Below are 26,145 nucleotides of genomic sequence, written 5' to 3'. Positions count from 1 at the left end.
TTGAGGGATTGCGTATTTTTCCCCTCTCAGGATGTGGCCCAGGTATCCAATCTTTCGTGCCTTGATCAAGCTGAGCAATTCTCTCTCAGTATTTGCTCTTCTTAGGACTTCCTCGTTTCTCACCCTATCTGTCCATGGTATCCGGAACATTCTTCGCAAGGTCCACATTTCGAAGGCTTCCAACTTGTTAATGGAAGATATTTTCAACGTCCATGTCTCCATGCCGTATAACAATATGGACCATACATAGCACTTAACCATTCTGTAACGGAGATTGAAGGAAAGATTGCGGTTACAAAGTAGCGGTTTAAAAAGAAAAGCTTGTCTTGCTTGTTCGGTACGGCATTTTATTTCTTGTTGAGGATCCCATTGGAAACTACAACAGAAAATTAAAATAGGTTAACGAAGAATAACGGAGGACAGTAGAGAGGTAAAGAAAATAGCATGGAGAACACTGATAGACAAGAGGAAAAGAGGCAGACCGAGGAGAAGATTGAGGGAAGCAGTTACGGAAGATCTACAAGAAAAGAAGATATATAATTGGAGGAAAGAAGCTAGAGATAGAAGGAGGCGGAAGATAATTACTAAGCTATGGGCCTGCAACGGCCTTCTAGAAGCTTTTATATATACAACTGGAAAAACGCAAATAACTTATATGAATAATAAAAACAACGAAGTAAAACGTGACAAAAGTTTATACATCTCATCAAATTCACGATCTAACAGCGTAAGATCAATTTATGTTAATAATGTCAGATGAGAAGAACTACCAGACATCACAAACGAGGAAATTGCGCACACTCTATCTCAAATGAAATATAACCATAACCTTGGTGAGTACAGAGTTACTAATGATATGCCACAATTAGGAGGAACTACAAATTTAAGAGGTACTGAAGACAATGACACCAGGCAAAAAGTAATAAGTTTAATGGAAACGTAAAGAGGAGGCTTACATCTAGAAGTAAACAAACAAGGATAGTCAAGGGCTGTTAAAAAAAAGAAGAAAGGAGACTTTCCTGTAGAACATTGATAATTTAAATTAAATTAATTTGAAAAAGAAATTTATTGATTTTTTTGTATCATATTGATTCATGATGATTCATTCTTGACGACATAAAATTTATGACGTGCATTGAGCATAATTTTCATCCGCGCATTTCATCGAAAGTGTACGTCATATTTTTACAGATATATGACGATCAAAGTATTATGGATGTTTTATAACTTTTCACATTCCAAGTATACTCTCCATATACACTCCAACAAAAATTATATTTTTATGTATTAGTTAGGTTTATAATTGAGAATGTTTAATAAATAATAAAATGTGCCTGTTAACGTCAATTTTGATACTCTATAATAGACACAGAGTAATATTTTAATTATTTCCGACAAACAGAAAATTAATTTTTTAAGTTTATTTCGTATGGTAATTTTTTAGGTTTTTTAATTTCTGGCGTTATCTGCTATTCAATTAAATGTCAAGTACAGGAAGAAATATCACCAAATAATTTTTTCATACATTGATTGTTCTTCGCAGATTTTGGGTGTATACAAGGTTAACTCACTAGCTAAGAACTATAAAATGCAGGAGATTATTTCAAATTCTATCAGTTGATCTATCAACAGTAATCAAATTAAATCTAATAAACATGAACTCCTTGGTAAGTGTTTTTAAAAACCGTAATAAGAAACAAAATCATAATTTCGTGCAATATGTTATATTTTAATTTTTTGCATATTTTTAATTTTGTGTTTTTATCTTTTTGTTGTGAATTTTAAAGCAACTCAAGATTTTCTTCTTTTATCTAAAATTTTGGTTTACATAATTTCTGGTAACTAATTTACTTTTCTAATCATTGCATTACATTAAATGCAAATTATTTGCTCTTTTTTTTCTGTTCCATTCTTTCATTGGTATTCGGTATTCTGTGGGTGCCCATCCTAACAATTTTTTAGGGATTTTTGTTTTCTCTATAGCTTTTGTCCTTCGATGTCATCTATAATTGTTGTTTTCTTTCCCATTTGTTGCCTAATTTTGTCGTTTCTTATGTGTTCTAGTCTAGATCTTCTTGTTGACCTCCTTCAAAAATCCATCTCAATGACTAATAATTTGGCGTTGTACTTCTTCGTCAATTGCCAGACTTCAGCTCCATAGTGTAATACTGGTTTTAATATTTTATTATATATTTATTATTCATTGTATTTGTATTGTACTCGTATATTCATTTTATATTGTCTGCTCTTATATTTTTTTGCCGCAGTACCAAATTCAGGGCTCCTATCACCTATCTTTTCTTTAATATTTTTTCTTTAATATTCTCTTCGTTTCGTTTTGTCCTCGTTAGTTTTATACTTAGAGATACATATTCATTACAGCTTGCAATTGCCTCCTGTTCCAGGTTAATATACCGTGTTCCACGTTTGAAATTATCTACGTTATTTTCACCTTATTATCTACGTTTTCTCAATAGATCTGGGTTAGATAGTATCGTTAGTTTTATCTTACAGCTCCTATTAAATTTCCCATTAGTTTATTACTTTAATTTTACATTTGCATTTACATTTTATCGTATAATATTACTTGTTTTTCTTTAAAATACAATACATTTGGATGGATGGATGGAAATATCTTATGTTAAAGTGCTTTATGTAATAAAATTGAATGAATATGAAATGTTACAATATTACATCAGTTTAATAATATTATTTAATTGCAACTGGTCATCATCATCACGGTGTTGCAACCTCAACCTTTTAAAGTTTGCTTGAATTTTCGAGTTGGCAACACTGATCTTCACAGCATCCTGTGTTACCTCGTCTATCCACCTCAGCTTTGGTCTATCTCGTCCTCTTATTCCCACTGGTTGCGCTGTTGGAATATTTCTGATCATGTTCGATTTCGGGGCCCAAGCTACATGTACTGTTCACTGGAGTTGGTTTTGCTTAATTATAGTGATAATATATTTTCCTCCAAACCTATTCTTGTAGATATTCTTCAGATCAAAGTTGTATTTACGCCTCCAATAATAATTTTTATTATTTATAAATTAATATTTATTTGAAAACGGCAACAATTACAACGAAATAAAATATCGTTAAAAACGTCTTAGTATTCTAATATTGCCTCCTACTCGAGATCTAAGAATAGCCTCTATCTTCCTAGGCCTATTCCTTAAAACTTCTTGAATAGTTGCTTGAAAAATTCAAACTTATTTATTCTGTACAGCAATTTGTAATTCTGCAAACGAGGTAGGAAATAGGTTTCATTCTCGTACACATCGTTTTTGGATATTCTGTATATGTTCTACGAGATTTCCATCAGAACTGATTGGGGGCAAATTAATAGTCTCAAACCACTTAAAATATTATATTTGCGGCATGTGCACGAATTTTATCATCCAATAGTAGAAAATTATTGAACCAAATGAAGCCAGCATCAGATAAAACATGTTCTTTAAAGGATATTGGTTATATACCAATTATAATTTATTCTTATATCCACTTCTACAAACTCTGTGCGACGGTCTCCACTAATTCCATTTCATAGCTTAATGAAACCGGTACCAAAACATTTTCTATTAGAGTATATTCTGAGAAACGTTCTTCAGAGCGATTGTATACTCTACCACGTCCAGAGAATTAAATAATTGTTTCTACTGTGGACCAATTTTTTTCCCATGTTTTCTCATTCCAGTTAGTATTGGGTTTGTGCAAATTTATACCGTTTCATTTTGTGACGTGTGAGAAGTTTCGCAACTATGGCAAAATCTTTTGGACTTAAATAAGCCTCCTTATGTCTTTTTTTTTTGTTTTATACTTAATATTTTGAATTTTCTTGTCATCACCAATTACTCGTTCGGCTTCGGAGATGTAAGCTTGCCTTCGTAAGAACTCAATTCTCAAAGATTGTGCTTTTTTAGACGTTTGAGTATACTATTTCTAGTTCTACTCCACAGCTTGCTGAAAGCGCTACCAAAACTAACATTTTCTATTAAAGTACATTCTGCGAAACGTTTTCCAGAGCGGTTGTATACTCGACCACATCCGCTGGCTTTCACAATAAAATTATATTCTCGTTTCTTCTGTAAACAGATGCTTTGCCATTGTTTCGCATTCTATTTAGTATTGGGTTTGTGCAAATTTATACCGTTTAATTATTTTGTAATGTGTGATAAATCTTGCAATTTTGGCAAGACCTTATGTCTTTTTATTACTGTTTTTGTGCTTATATTAACTTTTCTTGTCCTCATCCATTGCTCCTTCAGCTCCAGAGATGTAAGCGTGCCTTCCTAGGGCCTGAATTCTCAAATAATGCTCGTTTCTAAGTATTCTGGTGTACTGCGTTTTCGTCCTCGACCAGTCGTTCTACAGTTTGTTGTATCCTGTTGTATAGGTAATGCATTTTGCCAAGAGCTATGATCTTGTAAATGACAGGTAAACTTGTGTACTGCATCAGCATGACTCATAGCGCTTGTTTGTTAAAATCCATTACCTCTATCATGTTTGTATCGCTGTTCTATAAGAGGAACAGTTATTTGATGGATACGCAATCTACGCGCATTATCTTCTTGTTTGCACCTCTCATTTACTAAATTGACGATTTGAATATATAAAACAGTACTTAAATGTGTAATCCTAATAATATAACTACATAAACAACATATAAAGTAGTAGATATGTCACTAACGAAAACAAACAATGAAACAGCTATCTTTGTTAGTCGTCAAGGTACACTATAATAATATTGGTTATAATATGGATTCTACCTCTATATTCGCTGCACTAAGTATTATGATTGTGGTTAATTATAATACATATAAAACACTCCAGATATCTATAACTGAAATGTATATATTGTATTTTAAAATTAAAAGTGAAAATATAACATTAAAAAAATACCGTAAGTGTATATGATTTTAATTACACTGATTTGTTTCATCACAACCTCCCAAGAAGTTTAGAACATGAAAATTTCGATTTTTCATAAATTTTAGCATTGATTTGGAAAATAAAATTCAACAAAATATGGTCAATTTTTTTATTTCCCATATATTTTTTTTATTATATTAAATTTGTTTAAACCATTTGTAACATTTTTCCACTTTTTCTTATTTTCAGTTATTTCTTTTGTGGATTTTAAGAGTATTTTACTTTTATTATCAAATAAATGCACATTTTATTCCTACTTATCTAATTTACAAATATTTTAGGTAATTGTAGCCATTTTCTCCTGCTTGGCTTTGGCAAATGCAGGCACCATCGTTCAAGGACCAAGCGCCAAATCTACGGTTGTAGGTGTTGATGGCAGTGTTATTTCCGCTGTAGCCCCTGGGGGACAGATCATCGCAGATGAACATCCTGGAGTAGTTGCCCACAGTGCCCCAATAGTTGCCGCTTATTCTCACCCAGTAGTAACCGCTCATGCTGCCCCAGTAGTAGCTGCTTACTCTGCACCACTTGTAAATCCACATGCCGCCTCAGTAGTTTCTGTACACTCTGCTCCCCTTGTAGCGGCTCACGCAGCCCCAGTGGTTTCAGCTTACTCACATCCAGTAGTTGCTGCTCCATTAGTAGCTGGCCATTCTGCTCCAGTTGTTGCTCATGGAGTAGTTAACCATAGGGAAGTTGATACAGTAGTAGCTGGACCATCCGGAACTATTACAACTAGCAAACTTGTTGCTTCTCCTGCCGTACTTCCTGCATATGGAGTAGTTGGTCATGGAGTTCATGGACAATATTATTAATTTTAATTTTATAAGTTATTGAAAAATAAACAATTGTTTTAGATTGACCCTATTTTATTATTTAACAAGAGACAATGCTAATTAATTAAGTCATTTAAATAAAAAGTATTTTTCTCAAATATCAAGGCTTTAAATTGAGAAATGTGTTAAAGTCTGAGCCACATAGATACTTGCTTTTTTTAGTTGTCCACTGTATTACTGAAGTTTGGCAAATTACGAAAAATTGATCTCCGTTTCCCGATAGTTTTAGTTGTGATTGTGTACTTGTATCTGTCAAATCGATTACATTTTTTGTGAACCAGTATTTTGTTATGAGCAGAGAGCAACAAGCTTCCCCGTGTGGAGCACGGCCCACTTAAGAAAACTATTCCCACAGTCTATTTTAAAAAGAGACAGCAAAAAGTTAGAAAAGCAATTTTGCTATTCCATATCTTTTATCCCTTCTAAATCTTCCTTATACTTCTCCTTGTCACTTCTTGTGTGATGGTAACATTCTTTAATTAACGAGTGTACAAAAATGATACCTATGTAATGGGGGTGGCTAAACTTAGTAAGCTTCTAAAATAAGCTTCTTTATATTTTCAAAATTTATAAAGCTGGATCTTTATAAATTTTGAAATATTTTTAGACGACAAAGTTAGTTTTATCTGTGAAACAAGAAAAAGTTCCGTAAATGGCAGATCTATTTCGAATTATAGAGCAACTAGCTAAAATTTACAAATGAAGTATTAGTATAAGTAAAAAATAACTAAAACTAGAAGATTTGGCATATTGACATACCAAACCATATTATTTTAGTTTCTAATACACAATTCTTCCTGAATATATTCGAGTAGGTATCGTTTAAAAACCTTCAAATTAGGCCTTATATTTCGTCTTCACCCAGATTTTTTTACTGTCAATATTTTGGACAATTTTCAATAAATGGCAGAAAAAAATAAATCTGTATTTGTGAATAGTGTGAAACTTGTGTGAAGTTTCCTTAACATTTATGACCTGGTCAGGGTCCTCACTCAGCACAATCAGAAGATTGTCAAAAATTTAAACAAGAAGGTGCAGTTCAACAAGTAAAGGTGCTCGATGAAATATCTTATACTGAAGCAAAAATGAAAAGTTTTAGTTGTGCTTAAATTAATATTTGTGAAATAAATAAAAACTAAGAATCCGGCAGTTAGTTGCTGCTTAATGTATTGATTATTCAAACTCTATAAAAATTACTAAAAATATACCCCTCTTCCTGCATAGCAGGCCTCTAAAATAGATCATAGGGTTAACTCATCTAATTAGTTAAAACGTTCACTGTCACTGTGGTCCTATAGAACCAACACTGACGCCTCCTCAGCAGGCCACATTGATCCGATGGGGGCAACATATATTTGACCTTACCAGGTTATGTTGGTCTTATGGGGTAAACACATTTTCTGATAGCTACACGGTACACCGTAAGATCAATTGATGTTACCAATGCCAGATCAGAAGAACTACCAAATAAGAATAATGTGAAAATTGGGCGCGCTCTATCTTAAATAGAATATAACCGTGTCTCTGGTTAGGACAGAGTTACTAAAGAAATGCTACAATTAGAAGGCACTACAACTTTATAGGCAATGAGGGTCATTTTTAATTAATGTTTAACAGGTACGAGATTCCGAAACAGCTGGCAAAATATCCAAGACATTTTATGGCACACAAAGGGTGATAAACAGACTATTGTTAATTATCAGCCCATAAACCTTCTCCCTCATCCTTACAAAATTTTAACTAAACTTGCAATAGGATATCTAATAAGTTTAATGGCTGTCAACCTCCAGAACAAGCAGATTTCCTCAAAGATTATATAACGAATACTGATACTGAGCAATGCAAAGAATACAATGTCTCACTACACTTAGCCTTTGATGACTATTACAATGTCCTTGATTCAGTTAAACCGTTGGCCGTTTACAAGGCAAGGATAGACTTAACATATCACTTAAGAAGAATGAGACAAGGCAATACGATCACTCCAAAGGTATTCACATTGGCTCTAGAAGAAGTTTTCAAGCAGCTTAGCTAAGAGCAAAAGATTTATATTGTGATTGTTAATATATAAGTCATCTCCATTTTAAGGATGATATTGTCATAATTAGTAGCGATCTCAACTAGCTTCAAGCATTCCTTTCAGAATTAAGAAATATTTTAGAAAAAAAATACTTGAAAATAAATCTGCAAATACCAAGATTCTTACTAAGGAGAAATTATTAGTTACTGTGGTGAAGAAAGTAATAGAAAGGTTGGAAGAATATAATTTACTTCGGTCCTCTAATAAGTTAAGCAAATAAAGACCACCACGCGGAAGTAGACTTTAGAATCTGCAACGACATAGGCTGCCGTTAGCAATCTTAAAATTTTCCTCAAGAACAATAATATTCCCATAACTCTAAAGGCAAAAGTTTTGAATTCTTGCATCCTTTCAATGATAATATATGGTCTAGGGATAATTACGTTACCGTAAAAACCGCCTACAAAATGAGCGTAACATAGCATGCAGTTGAATGAGTTATATTGGAAATAACTTACTACTTACTACTAACTACATACATGTAAGAACAACAGCATAGAACGAATACAACGCGCTGCTTAATTGAAGTGATATTGAGTAGGACATGTGGCTAGACAAAATTATATCAGGTGGACTAAATGCATCATATAGTACAGTTAGATAGGTTAACTAGGTTACATAAAAAAGGTGTGGGTTGACCTAGAAACAAATGACTGGACGATGTGAAAGAAAAGAAGAAAGAAATAAATTAAAATAGAAACGCCATTGAGAGGCTAACGTCCAGGAGTTGATAACCAAGGAAAGTCAAGAGCTGTTAAAATAAGAAAAAATACTTTCCTGTAGAATACTGGGAATTTAAAATAAATCAAGTTACAGCAGGAAGTGTATTAAGATATTTTGTAACAAAATAGCAACCAATGTGTCACAATAATCCTAGATCACCACATTTCACATAATGTGGGTAAATAGGAAGAAACCTAACAATGGACGCTCTTCACAACGACTCCAAACAAAATTTGCTTTCAGTTTTTCTAAAAAAATATTGTAATTTTACCTTCTAGGCTTCGACTCCATTTAAAAAGGTGAAAAATACATAGTATCTTAAGACTCGTGTTCTTATATCAATGTTCAGGTGCATATTACATAAAATTTTCATGAGGCGATTGAAGACAGCTCTTTCCTTTTCTATACGACATCTTATTTCCTGTGAGTGGTCCCATTCTTATTTAGGCTGCATCCAAAAGAGTATTTAGACTTATAGCATACAACTTTGGGAGTGTGTCAGTAAAAGCAACAGTGAAGTTATACGGCCGGCGATTCTAGAACAAGGTACTGAAAAACATCGTTGATACACCCTGGTATTGTTGAAATAGTAATATCCATCGGTACCTTCAAATGGAGACTCTCAACCAAACCACTTATAAAATTACCAGTGGTCCCAAATGGCTGCTACTGCAACATGTGAACGTCGAGGCTATCCTCGAATAATTACTTGAAAAAAATAACAAACATATGGTGTTTATAACGTTACGATGTTTTCATCAGTGCATTTCACCGCAAGTATACGTCATACGCCAAAGTTAAATTGACGTATAGTTCGTCCCAAACCCTTCTTTCAGTGCGTCATAGTTCATCGAATTCTCTCTAACCCATTAAGCTAGAAGTGACAGAAAAAAAAACGCGAGTCTGTGATTATTAAACTCCATTCGCTTAGCTCGGGCATATTTTGACAGATTCATTGTCGGAAACCTACAACACAACAATTCCTACTTCTCAGTATTAATAGCTCAAGTATTATACTATTGCAGACTTATTTCTTTGAAAAAAGAAGAATTATTCTAAATAGTGGAAGTGTATACTAAACTCATCAAATTTTGGGTAGTATATATTTAAAAAATATATTTTAGTCGTTATAATTTAACATAACCATTTATTATATGGTGCAGATAAATAAATATTAATTGTCGGTAATTCGCAAAGTTCTATTTTATTTACTATTTAGTTTGTTTACTATTAATATTGGCTGTGAGTACGTGTGCTTGGTTGTATAGTAATTTCCAGCCACTTTTAGTCTGTCAAAAAGTAACTAACTTCGCAAAAAAAAAATTCTAAATGCACTAGACAGTTCGGACTGGGAATAGCGAACCGAGTTTATACATAGAACTTAGAAAAAATTATTTATCGTAAAGCTAATTCTACTTACGGATGTATAATTGGTTGGAGTTTAGAATACACTAAATAGATATCCAATCAATGATGCGCATAAATATAATTTGACGCAGATTGTCTGGATCGTGAAAGTACTTTCACAATGTCAACTGATAAAATGATAATTGTCATTCCAGGTTAGTATTATCAGCCATTATACAGTGAAAATTTAATTTTTTATTTATTGTCTTAAAAATATTTTAAATATGCCGAGATATATCGAGAAAGAACAAAGACTAATATTAAAATTATTAAATTATTTTCAATTAGAAAAAGAGAGATTACAATCCTGCAACTCTCAAATTTAACTAAAATTTCATGCAATAATTCTAGACATTCTTAAAATCCTATATGACGTCAAAATTAGAGAAGCACTGAAAGAAGGGTTTGGGACAGACTGTATATAATAGTTGTAAAAACAAAGAAATTAGTATATAGCATTTTTCATATAAAAATGCTTGCACGTCACAATTTATATAAAGTGACGTCACTTATATTTAAAATTTCCAGAACGTCAACCTAAGAGTTCAAATTTTCCTAACACAGCTAATAATACGAACCCATACGGAACTTCTCGATCTTTCATAGGCGTCAACATAGTGTAATAATCAGAAAAATAAAATCACATTATATTGGAAATTTTAGAATTATATTCATTAAATAACCAAAAACATTTGATATTATTAATAACATACATTTTATGAAATAAGTCTTTAAGTCTAATATTCCACAAAAGATTAATTTTAGTTAAATAGATTAGGCAATTGTACGCAACTGATACCGGAATACTTCAAATTTTATTGACAGTTCAGCGTGTGGCAAAAGTGTATAAAGTGTTGCCGCTTTTTTAGAGTAAGAATTTTGTTTATGTTTTGATTTCTTGCACAATTTGATCATAATATATTATATATTAATAAATTGTATTTATAAATACATATTAAATTTAGATTAATAGCTTTAAAAACTAAATTGTTGTGTATTGTGATTGTGCTATGCCAAAACAAATAAATAGTTTGTAGAAAGCTGATAAGCTTTCATATAAAATAGATTATTTTGAACAAGAAATAATGACGGGACTTTTTTACTATTAAAGCCCGAAAAGAGGTATGTTTAAAATTGAGAATATATAATTTTGTATTAAAATGTTTTCTAATGGATTTTAGTGTGTTGCAGTAGTCTTAAAACTAAGTATATTTACTGTTAATATAATAGTTTGACAAATAGTTGACAATTTAAAAATTCCTCACTTACTAATTATTCTGATGTTTTGGCAACGCTGTGGGGTCCTGACGTCGCAAATCTTTAATGACGTGCAAGCATTTTTATATGAAAAATGCTATAAAGATACACAAGAATTATACCTATTTGTTTTTGTAGTAGTTAGGTTTATAATTGTAAACATTACATAATTATTATAACGCTCGTGATGACGTCAATTCTGATACTTTTTAATAGATACTGAGTAATATTGGAATCATTTCCGACATACAGAAAATTAATTTTTTAAGTTAACCTCGTATGGTAATAAGGTATTTTAATTTCTGGCATTATGTGCTACTCAACTAAATGTCAAGTTCAGGAAGACATATCAAAAATTATTTCTTCATACATTGATTGTTCTTTGTCGATTTTGGGTGTATACAAGGTTAACACACTAACTATAAAATGCAGGAGATTATTGCAAATTCTATCAGTTGATTTATCAGCAGTAATCAAATTAAATCTAATAAACATGAACTCCTTGGTAAGTAGTTTTAAAAATCATAAGTTCGTGCAATATGTTAAATTTATAATTTTTATCATATTTTCAATTCTTTCGTTTTATTTTTCTGTTGAGCATTTTTACGCAATTCATTGTTTTTCTCTTTTTACCTAAAATTTCGTTTTACATAGTATCTTCTAATTACTTTTTCTTATGACTATATTACGTTTAATCGCGTTATGTAAATATATCTGGGTTAAATAGTATCACCAGTTTTATCTTAAAGCTTCCATTTAATTTTTTTATGGATTCATTGTATTAATTTTACTGTTGTCTACACTATTTTTGCCAGTGAGTGTATATTATTATAATTACACTGATTATTTCCATAAGAACCACTTCAACAAGCGAATAAAAATAAAATTCTACTATCACTACAACATATCGATTTATGACATTCTCCGCCATTTTCTTTTATATAACATATGTTTCTTTCTTTCACCTCTTTGTTTATTCCTGCTCTCCAACTTGTTCTCGTCCTACCTCGTTTTTTTCTTGCCACTGGTTGCAATTTTAGTATTTTTTTTTTTGGTTTTTATTGTTCATACAAATTGGTGGACAGGCAGCATTCCTGCTTCAATCTCTTTAATGTTACAAGCCCTGTTGTTACTTTTGTCTCAGTTTTTATCTTTGTTATGGGTTGACAAATATATTTAACAGTATATATGATACGGGCGTGGTTCCCCAAGAGTGGTTAGTGTCAACTTTTATAAATCTTCCAAAAAAACCCAATGCGAGAAAGTGCGAAGACTATAGAATTATAAGCCTTATGAGCCATTTACTTAAAACATTTCTAAAGGTCATTCACAAAAGAATATATACAAAATGTGAGGAACAACAAGAACACAATTCGGATTTCGTGATGCTCTGGGAATACGGGAGGCCCTTTTTGCTGTACAGGTGCTATTTCAGAGATGCAGGGATGTGAATTGTGACATATACGTATGCTTTATATATTACCAGAAGGCATTTGACACAGTAAAACATGACAAATTAATGACTCTAATGCAAGAAATTGGAATTGACAACAAAGATCTTAGAATTATCAGAAACATTTCCTACAATCAAACGGCCAAAATCAAAATAGAAGACCAGTTAACTGATAAAATTGCAATAGAACGTGGAGTACGACAGGGCTGTATTTTGTCTCCATTGTTGTTCAACATTTATTCTGAATGGGTATTTAAGGAAGCTTTAGACGGTTGTGCGAAAGGAATACTAATAAATGGTGAATGGTTGAATAACATTAGATATGCAGATGACACTATAGTTTTTGCCGATAATCTGAATGACTTACAGATATTAACAAATCGCATAACAGAAGTCAGCAACAGATACGGACTAGCTCTTAACATAAAGAAAACCAAATTTATGACAATTAGTAAAAAACCAATACTAAACGCTCAACTTACAATCAACCAACAGAATATCGAAAGAGTCGAGCAATATACATATCTAGGCACCAATTTAAATAGCCAATGGGACCACTCAACAGAAATTAAACAGCGAATAATAAAAGCAAAAGCAGCATTCGTTAGAATGAGAACCGTTTTCAACAGTCGGGACATATCATTAAAAACAAAATGCCGTCTATTGAACTGCTACATATTCACAGTTCTGCTCTACGGAATGGAAGCATGGACACTGACTGTTGCATCTATGAATCGGCTCGAAGCTTTCGAGATGTGGTGTTATAGGCGCATCTTACGTATATCCTGGGTTGACAGAGTTACTAATGTGGAGGTCCTGCGTAGAATGGGAAAAGAATGTGAAATTCTCATGACCGTCAAAACTAAAAAGTTGGAATATCCAGGACATGTAATGAGAAATCCAGAACGTTACGGCCTTCTCCAGCTGATTCTCCAAGGGAAAGTGAATGGTAAGAGAGGACCGAGAAGAAGACGCATTTCCTGGCTTCAAAATTTGCGAAAGTGGTATAACACGACTACCACTGAACTGTTCCGCGCTGCAATAAATAAAGTAAAGATAGCCGTGATGATCGCCAACATCCGGAACGGATAGGCACTTTACGAAGAAGATGGGTTAACTGTATAGTACTTTGACGACTTTTATTACTTCTACTTTTCATTGATTTCAACAGCTTCGTCAATAGAACACTATCGTAGGCTATCCTTAAATCGACAAACAATATACGAATTTTTTGATTTCGTGCCACCTTCGTCCATTATTTGGGTTATTAAGAAAATGTAGTCAACAGTGGATCGCCCCGTACAAAATCCTGCTTGTTTCAGAATATAAATATCCTTTCTCGATTTGATTCTGCAAAACAGCTATCCCTCGGTAATTTTCACAATTGTTCATGTCACCTTTTTTATATATAGTATCTACTGAGTTATAATGTTTTCCATTCTTAAAATAGTTGCCGAAGATATTTGTCTCATTTTTTTGTTCCATACTTAAACAATTTTCTGGGTATATTCCTTGATCCGAGTAACTTATTCTCTTCAGATGTATATATACGTTTTAAATTTCTTCTATTGTTAATCGTATCCTAATCTTATGTTAATTTTACTACTTTTTCTTATCTTAACTCGTTTTATTGTGAATTTTAACAGTATTTTACTATTAATGTTACAGAAATACGCATTACTAAATATCTAATTTACAAATATTGTAGGTAATTGTTGCAATTTTCTCCTGCTTGGCTTTGGCAAATGCAGGCACCATCGTTCAAGGACCAAGCGCCAAATCTACGGTTGTAGGTGTTGATGGCAGTGTTATTTCGGCTGTAGCCCCTGGGGGACAGATCATCGCAGATGAGCATCCTGGAGTAGTTGCCCACAGTGCCCCAATAGTTGCTGCGTATTCTCACCCAGTAGTAACCGCTCATGCTGCCCCAGTAGTAGCTGCTTACTCTGCACCACTTGTAAATCCACATGCTGCCTCAGTAGTTTCTGTCCACTCTGCTCCTCTTGTAGCGGCCCACGCAGCCCCAGTGGTTTCAGCTTATTCACATCCAGTAGTTGCTGCTCCATTAGTAGCTGCCCATTCTGCTCCAGTTGTTGCTCATGGAGTAGTTAACCATAGAGAAGTTGATACAGTAGTAGCCGGACCCTCCGGAACTATTACAACCAGCAAACTTGTTGCCTCTCCTGCCGTACTTCCTGCGTATGGAGTAGTTGGCCATGGAGTTCATGGACAATATTATTAATTTTATTGATATAAGTTATTAAAAAATAAACAATTGTTTTAGATTGATATTATTTTATTATTTAATAAGAGACAATGCTGATACACTAAAGAATTTAAATAAAAAAATTTCTTGTCAAATATCAAGGCTTTAAATTGACATATTAAGTTTTTAATGTCAGTTAACATTTCAAATTTCTTTGTTTTTTATATCCTTGTACAAGAATATATCGTCGGTATACTGCGAAAACCAGGTAAATGTCGGAATACCAAAATCGAGAAAAAACGTTTTTAAAGTTTAGTTGTTTATTGTGAATTAAGCAGTCAGCTTGTTTTTGATATTAGTTATTCTAGTGAAAGATGCATATATCTGAAATGATATTCTATTATTAGTTTGAAAAAGTTGGGACACCTATCTGACTAATCCTAAATTTAAGTTGGAAATGCTATCACTTACCTGGTTTTACCTGTAAATCTAAATAAATTAATTACTCTTCAAATAACATATTTAACACAAATAGAATAAACCAAGTATAATATTTTCCAGTTTTGTGATCGATATATGAGGCTTTTACTAGGTAATAGCAATGTTTTAAGGTATTAGTCGATATTTATGACATTTAACTGGTTTTCCCTGAAAATTTTATTAACAGCTGTTTGTAGTTATAGTTATTATTTATATGAATGATAGGCAGTTTTATAGAAAACAATAAATTTATTCTGAATATAATAATTTAACAATATTATTATGAGCCTTCCTCGTCCGATTCGTCACTGAAAGCAGGCTCTGGCAAGATGTCTGTTACATCATTTCCCGTTTTCAAATAACGATACCACCCGTGATATTCCTACGGTATCACTCCCTTATCAATTAGTTGTACCAAATATCCCTTTTTTGCTATGCTAATTGGCAAATGTGCATCATAAAGTCGCTTAAGTTCTTCAAGATTGCTTGTATCAGTTGATAACTTGGCGTGCTTTTTTCTTGTTGGCTGCCGTGCAGTATCAGTAAGGACATAATTAAAGCTTTTGACATGTCATAATTAAAATAGATTCTGTTTGTCTCTCCTTTCACGAATCTCATTCTATTTATCTTCAACCACATTATTTTTTCACCGTTTTGGTCTTTTGTCCGGTTTTAATTAAAGTGTGTGACAAATTTTTTAAATCATAAAAGTCGTAGTATTTAAATTCTTTACATTATTGTATGGTTCTATACATACTTTTTTTATCATAAACCTTGATATTTTTAGTTCCTCTTGCATTTGGAAAAACAGACAAGTAATCTGGCATCCCATAGATAGATCTGTGGTTTTTAGCAGTTTCGATACTACTATGCATATAGTCAACTCCCATATAGGAATGTCCAGACTCTAAAAATTTGTGTTCAATAATATTTAAATGGTCTATGTTTTGCCCATAACAGCCCATAATAGTAAGGCTGCAATATACTGATTACGATTCTGTCTTCCGCAGATACCAAAAATTAAACTTATTTCACTTACATATTCTGGAACACATTTTGATAAGTAGTGGAGTATAATGCTTTCTGTTTCAGAACCTCCTCGTCTACCGTTAATTTTTGACCGGGCAAAACAGTAATGCTGCTTCATTCTACACACAAATTGTAGACACATAATTTTCGAGAATAATATAGTTGTCCAGTCAATCCACTTGGAATCTGTAGTACGGCCTGTAGATCGAAAGTAATTGAAATAAAATCCCGTTGTTCATTAGATCTTTTCTTGTTCTATGTAACTGTCTTCTAAATCCGATTTGTCAGTTGGATTAGCCCTATCATATTTATTACACACTAAACATTGATCTTTTTTAGGAACAAAAAAGCTTAAATTATAGTCGTTAGAAAATATTCTTTGATATGTAATTTCGCCAACACCTTCCAGTTTCTTCTGTTCACAGTCATTTATATACAGTTGGTACATTTTTCTTATACTTAAATTTTTGTCCAAATATCTACGCTTTGAACTTTGGCGAATATAATGTGGGCTCATGTTTGGAACACTTTTTGGAAAATGCACGTGGTTTTTTAAACTTTGACGAACTGCAACGACTCTCTGGTGGCTCCGTTTTAATACGTGCAATAAGAAAATGTTTCTGGTCTATATATTCTAACTTTTAATTATCACGACATAGTATTTGTCTGTAATCTTCGCTGAAATAACTGGCACATTTGTAAAAGCACTCAGAACAATTAACTGCTTTTGGCAATTTTGCTGATCTATTCTTTTTTTTTTATCTTATAAGGCAAATCCGTTTTATAGGACGTACGTCTTTCCATACTTTGTCAAGAAGTAGATTTAATATCCAACTAGCTATTTCAGTTGACACTAAATTGTTCGTGGGTGCACCTATTTCAGTATCTTTTTTCTCGTCATTTAGGCTATCAAGGACAGCTGTGTGTAATTCATGTAGACTTCCTAGAGAGAGAGATCCCTCTTCACTTGGCTAATATGTGGGGTCTACATCTGAAAAGTCACTATCAAAAATGGATTCCATCATTGAGACTATATTGTTCTGAGAATCATCAAGAATTGAACTGCTGTCTTCAGTTATTCTATCTGTGTATGTGTTATAAGATCATTTATGGTTTTAGCTTAGTAATCATTTCTAAATTTTAACTCAACCCGTTTTCAGGTAGAATGAAGTAAGTGTAGTTAAAGGTTTTTATTAGTCGATATGAAAGAGAAATTTTAATAAATCATACACGTAAAATGTATTAATGACACTTATCATCTTTTTACTGAATATAGTATGCAGTAGTAGAAATATATTGTTGTCTGGCATAATAATATATGTGGGCTTACTTTGTTTTACATGCAACAGAACTTTGATTTTATGGAAGTAAGCAGCGATATATTGTTTTATTGGAAAATAAAAAGTTGGTTAGGTGTAACTTATTTGTTTATTACACAAATTATCTGCTGAATGGTAAGTCGTATCATTTATTGGGTTTTACCTGTATGTAGAGCGAAAGAAACTGAGAATTTTGGTATACTTAACTCAATATTTTAAAATTTGTCATTTACCTGGTTTTCGCAATATACCGACGATATGATACCTTATTATTTTGTCATTGTTAGTCTGCTTTTGCCAATTCTGATTGCAGCGCATTATTCTACGTTGACCACGTTAGTCCAAATTCTGGAAGTTCTGAAGATGCTGAAGAAGTCTGTAATAATGCGTAGTATTTCTCTTGAAAATCTAATTGTCATAAAATTTGATGGTACTGCAGTCAATGCAGGTTGGAAAAATAGTCTGATTCACTGAGTTGAATTTGACATTGGAAAACCTCTACAATTAGCAATTTGACTCTTTCATTTCAACGAGTTGCCATTAGACCACAAGTTTCAGCACTTGGATTGCATAAAAAATTAGTTTAATTTATATTGAAATCATATATGCCAATGTGGTTTATTGTCAAAACAAGTTTAAACACTTAACAGACGACCCTAAACTTTTTTACCAAAATAAAATACAATCCTGGTATAATCAAAACAAAATAAATACCTGGTAATTTGTCAAAATATTTGCTTGATGTTATTGAGTCTGTGATTCATGAACAGGATATTCATGAATCAAGAATGCAAGAAACGCGTAAGAGAGCTCGGACTATGAAGAATTGAAGGCAAGACAGATAAATATAAAAAGAAAAGAGTAAAAACATTCACGCCTCTCATGCACAAAAAATCAACTTCAATGCACAGAAGAACATAGTTTAACAGTTCAGAGTTTCAGAAGAGGATTTTAATTATTTTTAATATTTTTATTAGTAACTACCATATCTTTTAAATTAATTATTTTTTCTGTGAGACACGTAATAGTGCATTGTATTTTTTTAAATTAGATTGAAATACCTCAGCACAACCATTTTACGAACAAACAAATGCAGGATATGTATACCCACAAAAAATGTTTTGCGTTCGTTCAACAGCCAGTAGATTTGAATTGTTATATATGCAGACAAAAGCCAACCAAAATATAAAACTTTTTCAAATCTATTTCATCGTTTAGGTGAAACAGGGTTATTTTGCACTAAAAATTGTGCTCGGGCAAAACAAATCACACCTAATCAATAACATAACATTTTGGTTCGAGTAAATAAAAACCTCTATTTAAGTTCACATTATACAGGGTTGGTCACTTAAAAGAGTCCACCCAGATATTTTGCAACATTCCTTGGATTTTATTCCTTGGTGTAAATGCTTAACCTTCCTTGACTAACATTCGGTCTGTGAGATGGACCCATTCGAGTTATTACGATTATATCCAAATCGTTCGTTGTATGTCTTCGGCGCCGTCAGTAGCTGACCGACTCAAGTGTTTGTTTTTGGTGTTGAGGTTTGACTCTTCAGTGTCGGGTGATTATGCAATTATCGGCAAGTTTTGTCTCAGAGACCGATGTTAGTTTTAGTGTTATTAAATCTATCTGAATAACAGGCTAAGAATAATTTGCTTTATTGATAAAAAGCAAAGTGTTTGTGTATTTTTAATCATTATATATGTTTTCTTGTGGTTTTCTTTCATTTAAGTGCAGTTATGAAGATAAACAAGAAAGATTTAGATGACTTTTTGATAAAGTTCCATGTGATGTAGCAGAAGATAGTGATTCTACCTTAGATGACGACCACTTAGAGTTTAAAATGAGAATGGTGATTCGGAACAAGATATGTCTCACGATGATGTAACCCATGTTTTAGCAGTTACGGGAACGATTCGTGAACGTTGTTTCGTTGGACGTGATGGTACTGGATAAAAAAAATATTTAGATCAACATAAGACCGTACGAACCCGTGCTGATAATTTAGTTACCCAACTGCCAGGAGTAAATGGTGAAGCTAAGCACAAGAAAACAGCAATGTAAATCTCTCTCTCCAATAGCGTTACAGCCCAAATCGGGCCTTGGCCTCCTCCAAACTATGCTTCCAACCTCTTCGGTCCCGCGCCGATCTTCTCCAGGTTCTCACGTCTAGCAAATTTTGCGCGTCCGCTGCCACTTCATCCTCCCATCATTTCACTGTAAATAGTTGGTCAGTTGTAGGTCTTCCTTGTCGCAAACCGGTTTGATATTCCCTGACAATATTTTCAGTTAGTTGATGGAGCCGTTTTGTTTAGTATGAAAGTAAAAATTTTGTACGCCGTGCACAAGACGGTTATGCCGCGATAATTTTTGCATTTCAGTTTATACCCTTTTTTATAAATTGGGCATATAATCCCGGTTTTCCAATCATTAGGGATCTTTTCATCATTCCAAATCTTGTTCATGAGCACATGCAGTTGTCCTACTAGGTGATCGCCACCTAATTTATATAGCTCAGGGGGGACGTTGTCAATACCTGGAGCCTTATTGTTCTTTTGTGCTCGTATTGCCTGTTTTACCTTTTCCATCGTTGGGGCTTCTATATTTTCTATCTCCCTCATTGTGATGCATGTCCATATGCTCTTCATTTTCTTGTGTCCCTAGAAGAGTTTGGAAATAGGTTTTCCAAGACTGAATTTTTGGATCACTGGTTATTTGCCCTTCTTGGTTTCTGCATAGATTTGTTCGGGGTTTGTATCCTTCTCTTAAATTGCGTAAATATCTGTACGCCTGTCTTATATTGTTGCTTTGAAGATTTTCTTCCATTTTCTGTATATTGCCGTTTTCGTATTTTCTTTTCTCTCTTCGGCATATTTTATCTGCCCTCCGTCTTGCATCTTGGTAACTTGCCCTTCTTTCTCTGGTTCTTCTTTCCATATATTTCTTGTGTTCTTCATTTCTTTTCTGTATGGCCTTATTACACTCGTCATTGAACCATTCCCTTTTTGTATTTTTCTTTTTCTTGCCTATGATTTTTCTTGCTGCGTAAATAACTTTTGTTTTGAGAAAGAGCTCAGCTAAAAATTAAATATTTTACAGACTTTTAAAATACTTTTCTGGATTCCGAGTGTGTACTTGAACGAGGTAACATCGTATCAGTGTTTTGCTCCGAGTTTTTAGTTTTTTTGTGAAACCAAACAACTACTTTTAAATAGTAGTAAGACCAGACTTTACCGTATGTATCGATAAGACTAATTGTATGTTTTTTTTGGATCGATTAGTTAATTAGCAAATTAGTAATTTCTTCAATAACTGGGTCAGCTACCAGTGGCGTAGGCCTACCTAATATGTATTTTTGGAAGAAAATACATAAAACCTAACTCAATTTAACAAATAAATAAATTTCTCGTCTACCTTTGACTACAAGGGTACCGATAACAAATACAGTTCTCACATCAGATCCTCACAGTTCACAACTTGTCAAGATGTCACAAAATATTCAGCATAATTCTACTTCAACTTCCTCATATGCAACTGCAATCAAATCAACTCCTAGATCAACTTTTCCAAAGAGGGATCAAGCCATAGTACTGCATGCCGATGAAAATCTAAAATTGTTTGATTACGTCAAGGCAGTAGGTGACGCTATTGGTCCCAAACAAATCCTATTCGCATCCAGAATATCTAATAACAGAATTTGTATATATTTACCTAATTCAGAACTCGTCGACAAACTTCTAAAATCCCATCCGATTTTGACAGTAGGAAACTCTGTGATGAATGTTCGCAGGCTAGTCTCCCCCACAAAAAGAATAATAATATCCAATATATCTCCATGTATACCACATGCAGAAAATGCTATAAAAGAACTTGGGCTCCAACTGGCCTCACCCGTCTCATTTTTAAGAGCAAGTATCCCCGGCGATGAATATTCGCACATCATGAGCTTTAGAAGGCAAGTATATGTTTTTACCTCTGATGACAATTTCAATCTGCAAACTTCATTAGTTATCCCATTCGAAGGTAATGAAAACAGAATTTTTTTGTCCACAGACAAAATGAAATGCTACATATGCAAGAAGGCAGGGCATATTGCCTTAAATTGTCCTAATCCTCAACCTTATTATATAACATCCCAGCCTCAGCCGTTAATATCAACCTAGATAATAGATCCCTTACCACCACAGTCTTCTATACAACCCGCAACATCACTACATATGTCTGCTTCAGAACCAAACAATTCCATAATTACTAAAACGCCCACACATAAACGTGGCCGCTCTGAAATCGAGAGTACAAGTGAGCAGACTGATATTCCCGATAACATCTCGGTCGCAAATCCATCCGAGGACAACATCATGCCTCCCCCTAGTAGAGACATTAAGAAACCAAAAAAGAAACCCAGAATAAGTTCAAGATCAGAACGTTACCTTTCCGATCTAACAAAAGACGCTATCAAAGAATCCTTTAAGCTAACCTCAGAATCACTTGTTATTCCTCTAGAAAACTTGATAGCCTTTGTCGAAAACACTTTCGGCTGTAGTGACCCCTACACTGAAGCTCTTAAGTTTACAGAAAATGTATCAGGGCTAATTTCTAACATCCAAGCATTATACCCAACTTGTCAGGAGAGGTCTATCAAAAACAGGCTAACCCGTCTAACCAAAAAACTGATAAAGGCCTTAGGCACTGATCCAGAAGAACGTAAAAGTACGCCCAGTCCAAATCTTTCCGTCGATTTTAATGAAGATAACTACAATTCTGACAACTCACAACCATCCCAATCCTCTCAATTCAGCTCCTATTAATACTAACACTATGCTAAGTCTAATTCAATGGAACTGCGATGGCTTTTACCCCAGACTAGAATATTTACAAAAACTTATATCGGACTGCTCGCCCAAGTTTATCTGTCTTCAAGAAACCAATTTCACCAAAGATCACAACCCCTACCTAAAAAATTACACTAGCTACAACTTCCTAAGACCCGCACACCTACGAGCAAGTGGAGGCTCATCTATTTTTGTTTCCAACGATATCTTCCATCAAGAGTTTGACTTACACACAAGCCTAGAAGCGATTGCGATAACTGCATGGTGTCCCAACAAGATAGTTATTTGTTCTATATACATTCCTCCAAACTACAACTTATTTAGCTCAGAATTAAGCGACCTCATAAAACAACTGCCAAACCCTTTCATCCTAGTTGGGGACTTTAACGCTCACAGCACAACATGGGGTTCCCAACGCACCTTTGGGAGAGGTAAACATATCGAAGATATCATAAGCAACTCTAACATTAACCTCTTGAATACAGGTAGCCCGACATATTTCCACATCCAGTCTGGAACCTCTTCTTGCATAGATCTAAGCTTTTGCGATCCTGGAACCGCTCCTCTGCTTCAGTGGCAAACACTAGATAGCTTATATGATAGCAATCACTACCCCATTTTAATCTCAAGTCATATAATTGAAAATGCGGAAGTCATAAATAAATGGAAAATTGCCCAGGCAAATTGGAGGTTATTCAGTGACACTCTTGAAGACCTTTCAAACCAAATTATTTTTAAGGAAAACATCGACGCTGCCGTAGAGCAATTTACAAATTGCATTCTAACTGCGGCCAACCAATGTATAGGTAAATGCACCATAAATCCCTCAGGAAAGGCCGTCCCATGGTGGAACGACTCCTGTAAACTCGCAATAAAAGAATACAAAAAGGCCCTTAATAGATATCGTAAAACTCGGAGCATCGAAGATCTTATTCATTTTAAGAAAATGCGTGCAAAATCCAAACGAATTCTGAAGGAAAGCAAAAAAGAATCCTGGAAAAAATTCGTTAACAGCATAACTTCAGATACCCCTCCCGCTCAAGTGTGGACAAAAATTAAACAAATGAGAGGTTTAAAAACATACCGTAAAATATCCGCAATAACAGATGGAGATAATATCATTACAAATGATAACCAAATAACCGAAACGCTAGCCAAATACTTTCAAAACAAAACTAAGTCTGAACTCTCCATTTCGTACCCCACAAACGACTCACCACCTAACCCTATCCAAACCAATCCAATAAACCTCGCCTTCACAGAAGTAGAGTTAAAGTTGGCAATCTCATCAATAAAAAACTCATCTGCAGGTCCTGATGACATCCCGTCTATCTTTCTCAAAAATCTACAGGCAGGAACCCTCCTTAAGCTACTTGCGCTCTACAATAAGATATGGTTCAGCCAAAGCTTTCCAAGTCTTTGGAGACAGTCGCTTATCATACCGATCAAGAAAAATGACTCATCTTCTAACTTTGCCAGTGCCTACAGGCCAATCTCACTAACATGCACAATGTGCAAACTACTAGAAAAGATGATAAATAAACGTTTGCTTTGGTTTCTTGAAGAAAATAATCTTATAGATGCAGCACAGTCGGGATTCAGACCCAATCGAAGTACGATGGATAACCTGGTACTTCTCCAAACAGAAATAACCCAAGCTATATCAAATAAGAATGAAGTCATCACAGTTGCCTTAGACTTAGAAAGTGCCTTTGATACAATAAACAGAGCTGTTATTATTAGAAAACTTGAGCAACTCAATTTAACGGGTAATATTATCACCTTTATAAACAATTTCCTACAAGAGAGATCATTTAAAGTAGTTACAAACGGGAAAACATCTACGTCACATATCTCACAAAATGGAGTACCCCAAGGCTCAGTTCTTAGCCCAACACTATTCCTTCTTAGCATCAACGATATAAACTCTCTTGTTCTCCCTCCAATAAAATACTCAATATACGCAGATGATCTTGTTCTCTATTGCCAAGGTAAAGTTACAAGGAGCACATGCTCTTTACTCCAAAACACTCTTAACAATCTTCATAACTGGTCCACTAAAATTGGAGTCAAATTTTCATCTGGAAAATCTAAAGTCATAAACTTCTCTAGAAGACATCACACTCACCCTCCTCTACTTCACCTAAATGGCTCTCCTCTTCAAGTTGTTGATAAACACAATTTCTTAGGGGTAATATTCGATTAAAGACTCACATGGAGAGATCAGATACAGAATACAAAAACAAACTGCCTAAATAGAATCAACATCTTAAAAACTCTAGCTCATCATCAATGGGGGGTAGAAGAGAAAGTCCTCTTAAGAATTTACAGAACATTGATCCGCTCTAGGTTGGATTACGGAAGCATTCTTTACATATCTGCTTCCGATACTCACCTTAGAAGTCTGAATACAATTCACAACACCTCTTTGCGCATTAGCCTCGGCGCCTTTAAATCAAGTCCTTCTGAAAGTCTTTATATCGAATCCTCAGAACCTCCACTTTTTATAAGACGGCAACGTTTACTTCTGTCTTACTTCTCTAGAATTTCTGCTAATCCAAAAAACCCAGTAATTAAACTAATTAATACTCCCCACTCTGTTCCAGATAATAGTCACCCTCGAGCACATTCTCTCTCACAAATTTTAAAAACTTTGCTAAAAGACACAGATCTAAAACTCACAACTCCGTTTACTACGTCCAGAATTCGCCCGTGGACCAAAAAGCTACCTACTGTCCTTACCAGCTTGAACCGATACAAAAAAGCAGAAACGCCCAGAACTCTCTTGGTGCAAGCATTCAAGGAACTTATACAGACTCAGCGTTATGACAAAATTCTCTACACAGATGCCTCCAAAGAAGAACAGGCCGTCGGTTGTGCTATCAGTACCTCAAATACAACAGTAGCATCATATCGGCTTTCTCCCAGATGCAGTATACACACAGCCGAACTGTATGGAATACTCAAGGCATTAGACTCGCCCATTGCTAATGAGAAATCATTAGCAATATGCACCGATTCTCTTTCCGCCATTGACTCAATCAGAAATATATACTCCATACATCCCATTGTACAGTGCATCCACAGTATCTGCCAAGAGCAATCAAAGAATGGTGTTTCAGTAACTATCATCTGGATACCATCCCATGTTGGTATCAATGGAAATGATAACGCTGATCATGCAGCAAAACTGGCCTGCTCCTTAGAAAATATGTAAAACATCCAACTTCACCAAGATCTAAAGGCCAGTATCAAGAAAAACGTATTAAGTACCTGGCAAACACACTGGAACGTGCAAAATACAAAACTACGCACAATACAACCAACTGTTACCTCCATCACCATGTCTCAAATGAGCAGAAGAGACAATATTATTATCAGAAGGCTCAGAATAGGTCACACTCGTCTTACTCATGGATATCTGATGTCGTCTGAAAACCATCCTCGCTGTGAACATTGTAATGAGTCCTTAACAGTCCAGCACATATTACTAGAATGCGTCCACTACAAACCTCAAAGAGACTACTACAACTTTCAAAATAATTTAAGTGATCTACTTGGTTCTACAAACATGTACAGTGCCA

At 34.2% G+C, this 26,145-nt stretch overlaps 3 protein-coding genes across 5 annotated transcripts in view; 2 read left to right on the top strand and 1 right to left on the bottom strand.

Annotated features, from left to right (window-relative positions):
* nolo (ADAMTS-like no long nerve cord) overlaps positions 1-26,145 on the bottom strand; it is a 2,006,971-nt gene that overhangs the window by 404,156 nt on the left and 1,576,670 nt on the right. The window lies entirely within an intron of this gene.
* LOC140442773 (uncharacterized) lies at positions 1,581-5,797 on the top strand. The gene is made up of 2 exons (XM_072533746.1): positions 1,581-1,667; positions 5,217-5,797. The coding sequence occupies exons 1-2, from the start codon at positions 1,656-1,658 to the stop codon at positions 5,748-5,750; spliced, it is 546 nt and encodes a 181-aa protein (XP_072389847.1). The 5' UTR covers positions 1,581-1,655; the 3' UTR covers positions 5,751-5,797.
* On the top strand, positions 11,597-14,980 carry LOC140442772 (uncharacterized). Its single transcript, XM_072533745.1, has 2 exons — positions 11,597-11,743; positions 14,400-14,980. The coding sequence occupies exons 1-2, from the start codon at positions 11,732-11,734 to the stop codon at positions 14,931-14,933; spliced, it is 546 nt and encodes a 181-aa protein (XP_072389846.1). The 5' UTR covers positions 11,597-11,731; the 3' UTR covers positions 14,934-14,980.

Source organism: Diabrotica undecimpunctata, chromosome 6 (genome assembly GCF_040954645.1).
Source record: "Diabrotica undecimpunctata isolate CICGRU chromosome 6, icDiaUnde3, whole genome shotgun sequence".
Taxonomy (NCBI): domain Eukaryota; kingdom Metazoa; phylum Arthropoda; class Insecta; order Coleoptera; family Chrysomelidae; genus Diabrotica; species Diabrotica undecimpunctata.
The sequence above is the reverse complement of the archived record's forward strand: the minus strand, read 5'-3'. Positions and strand labels throughout refer to the sequence as shown.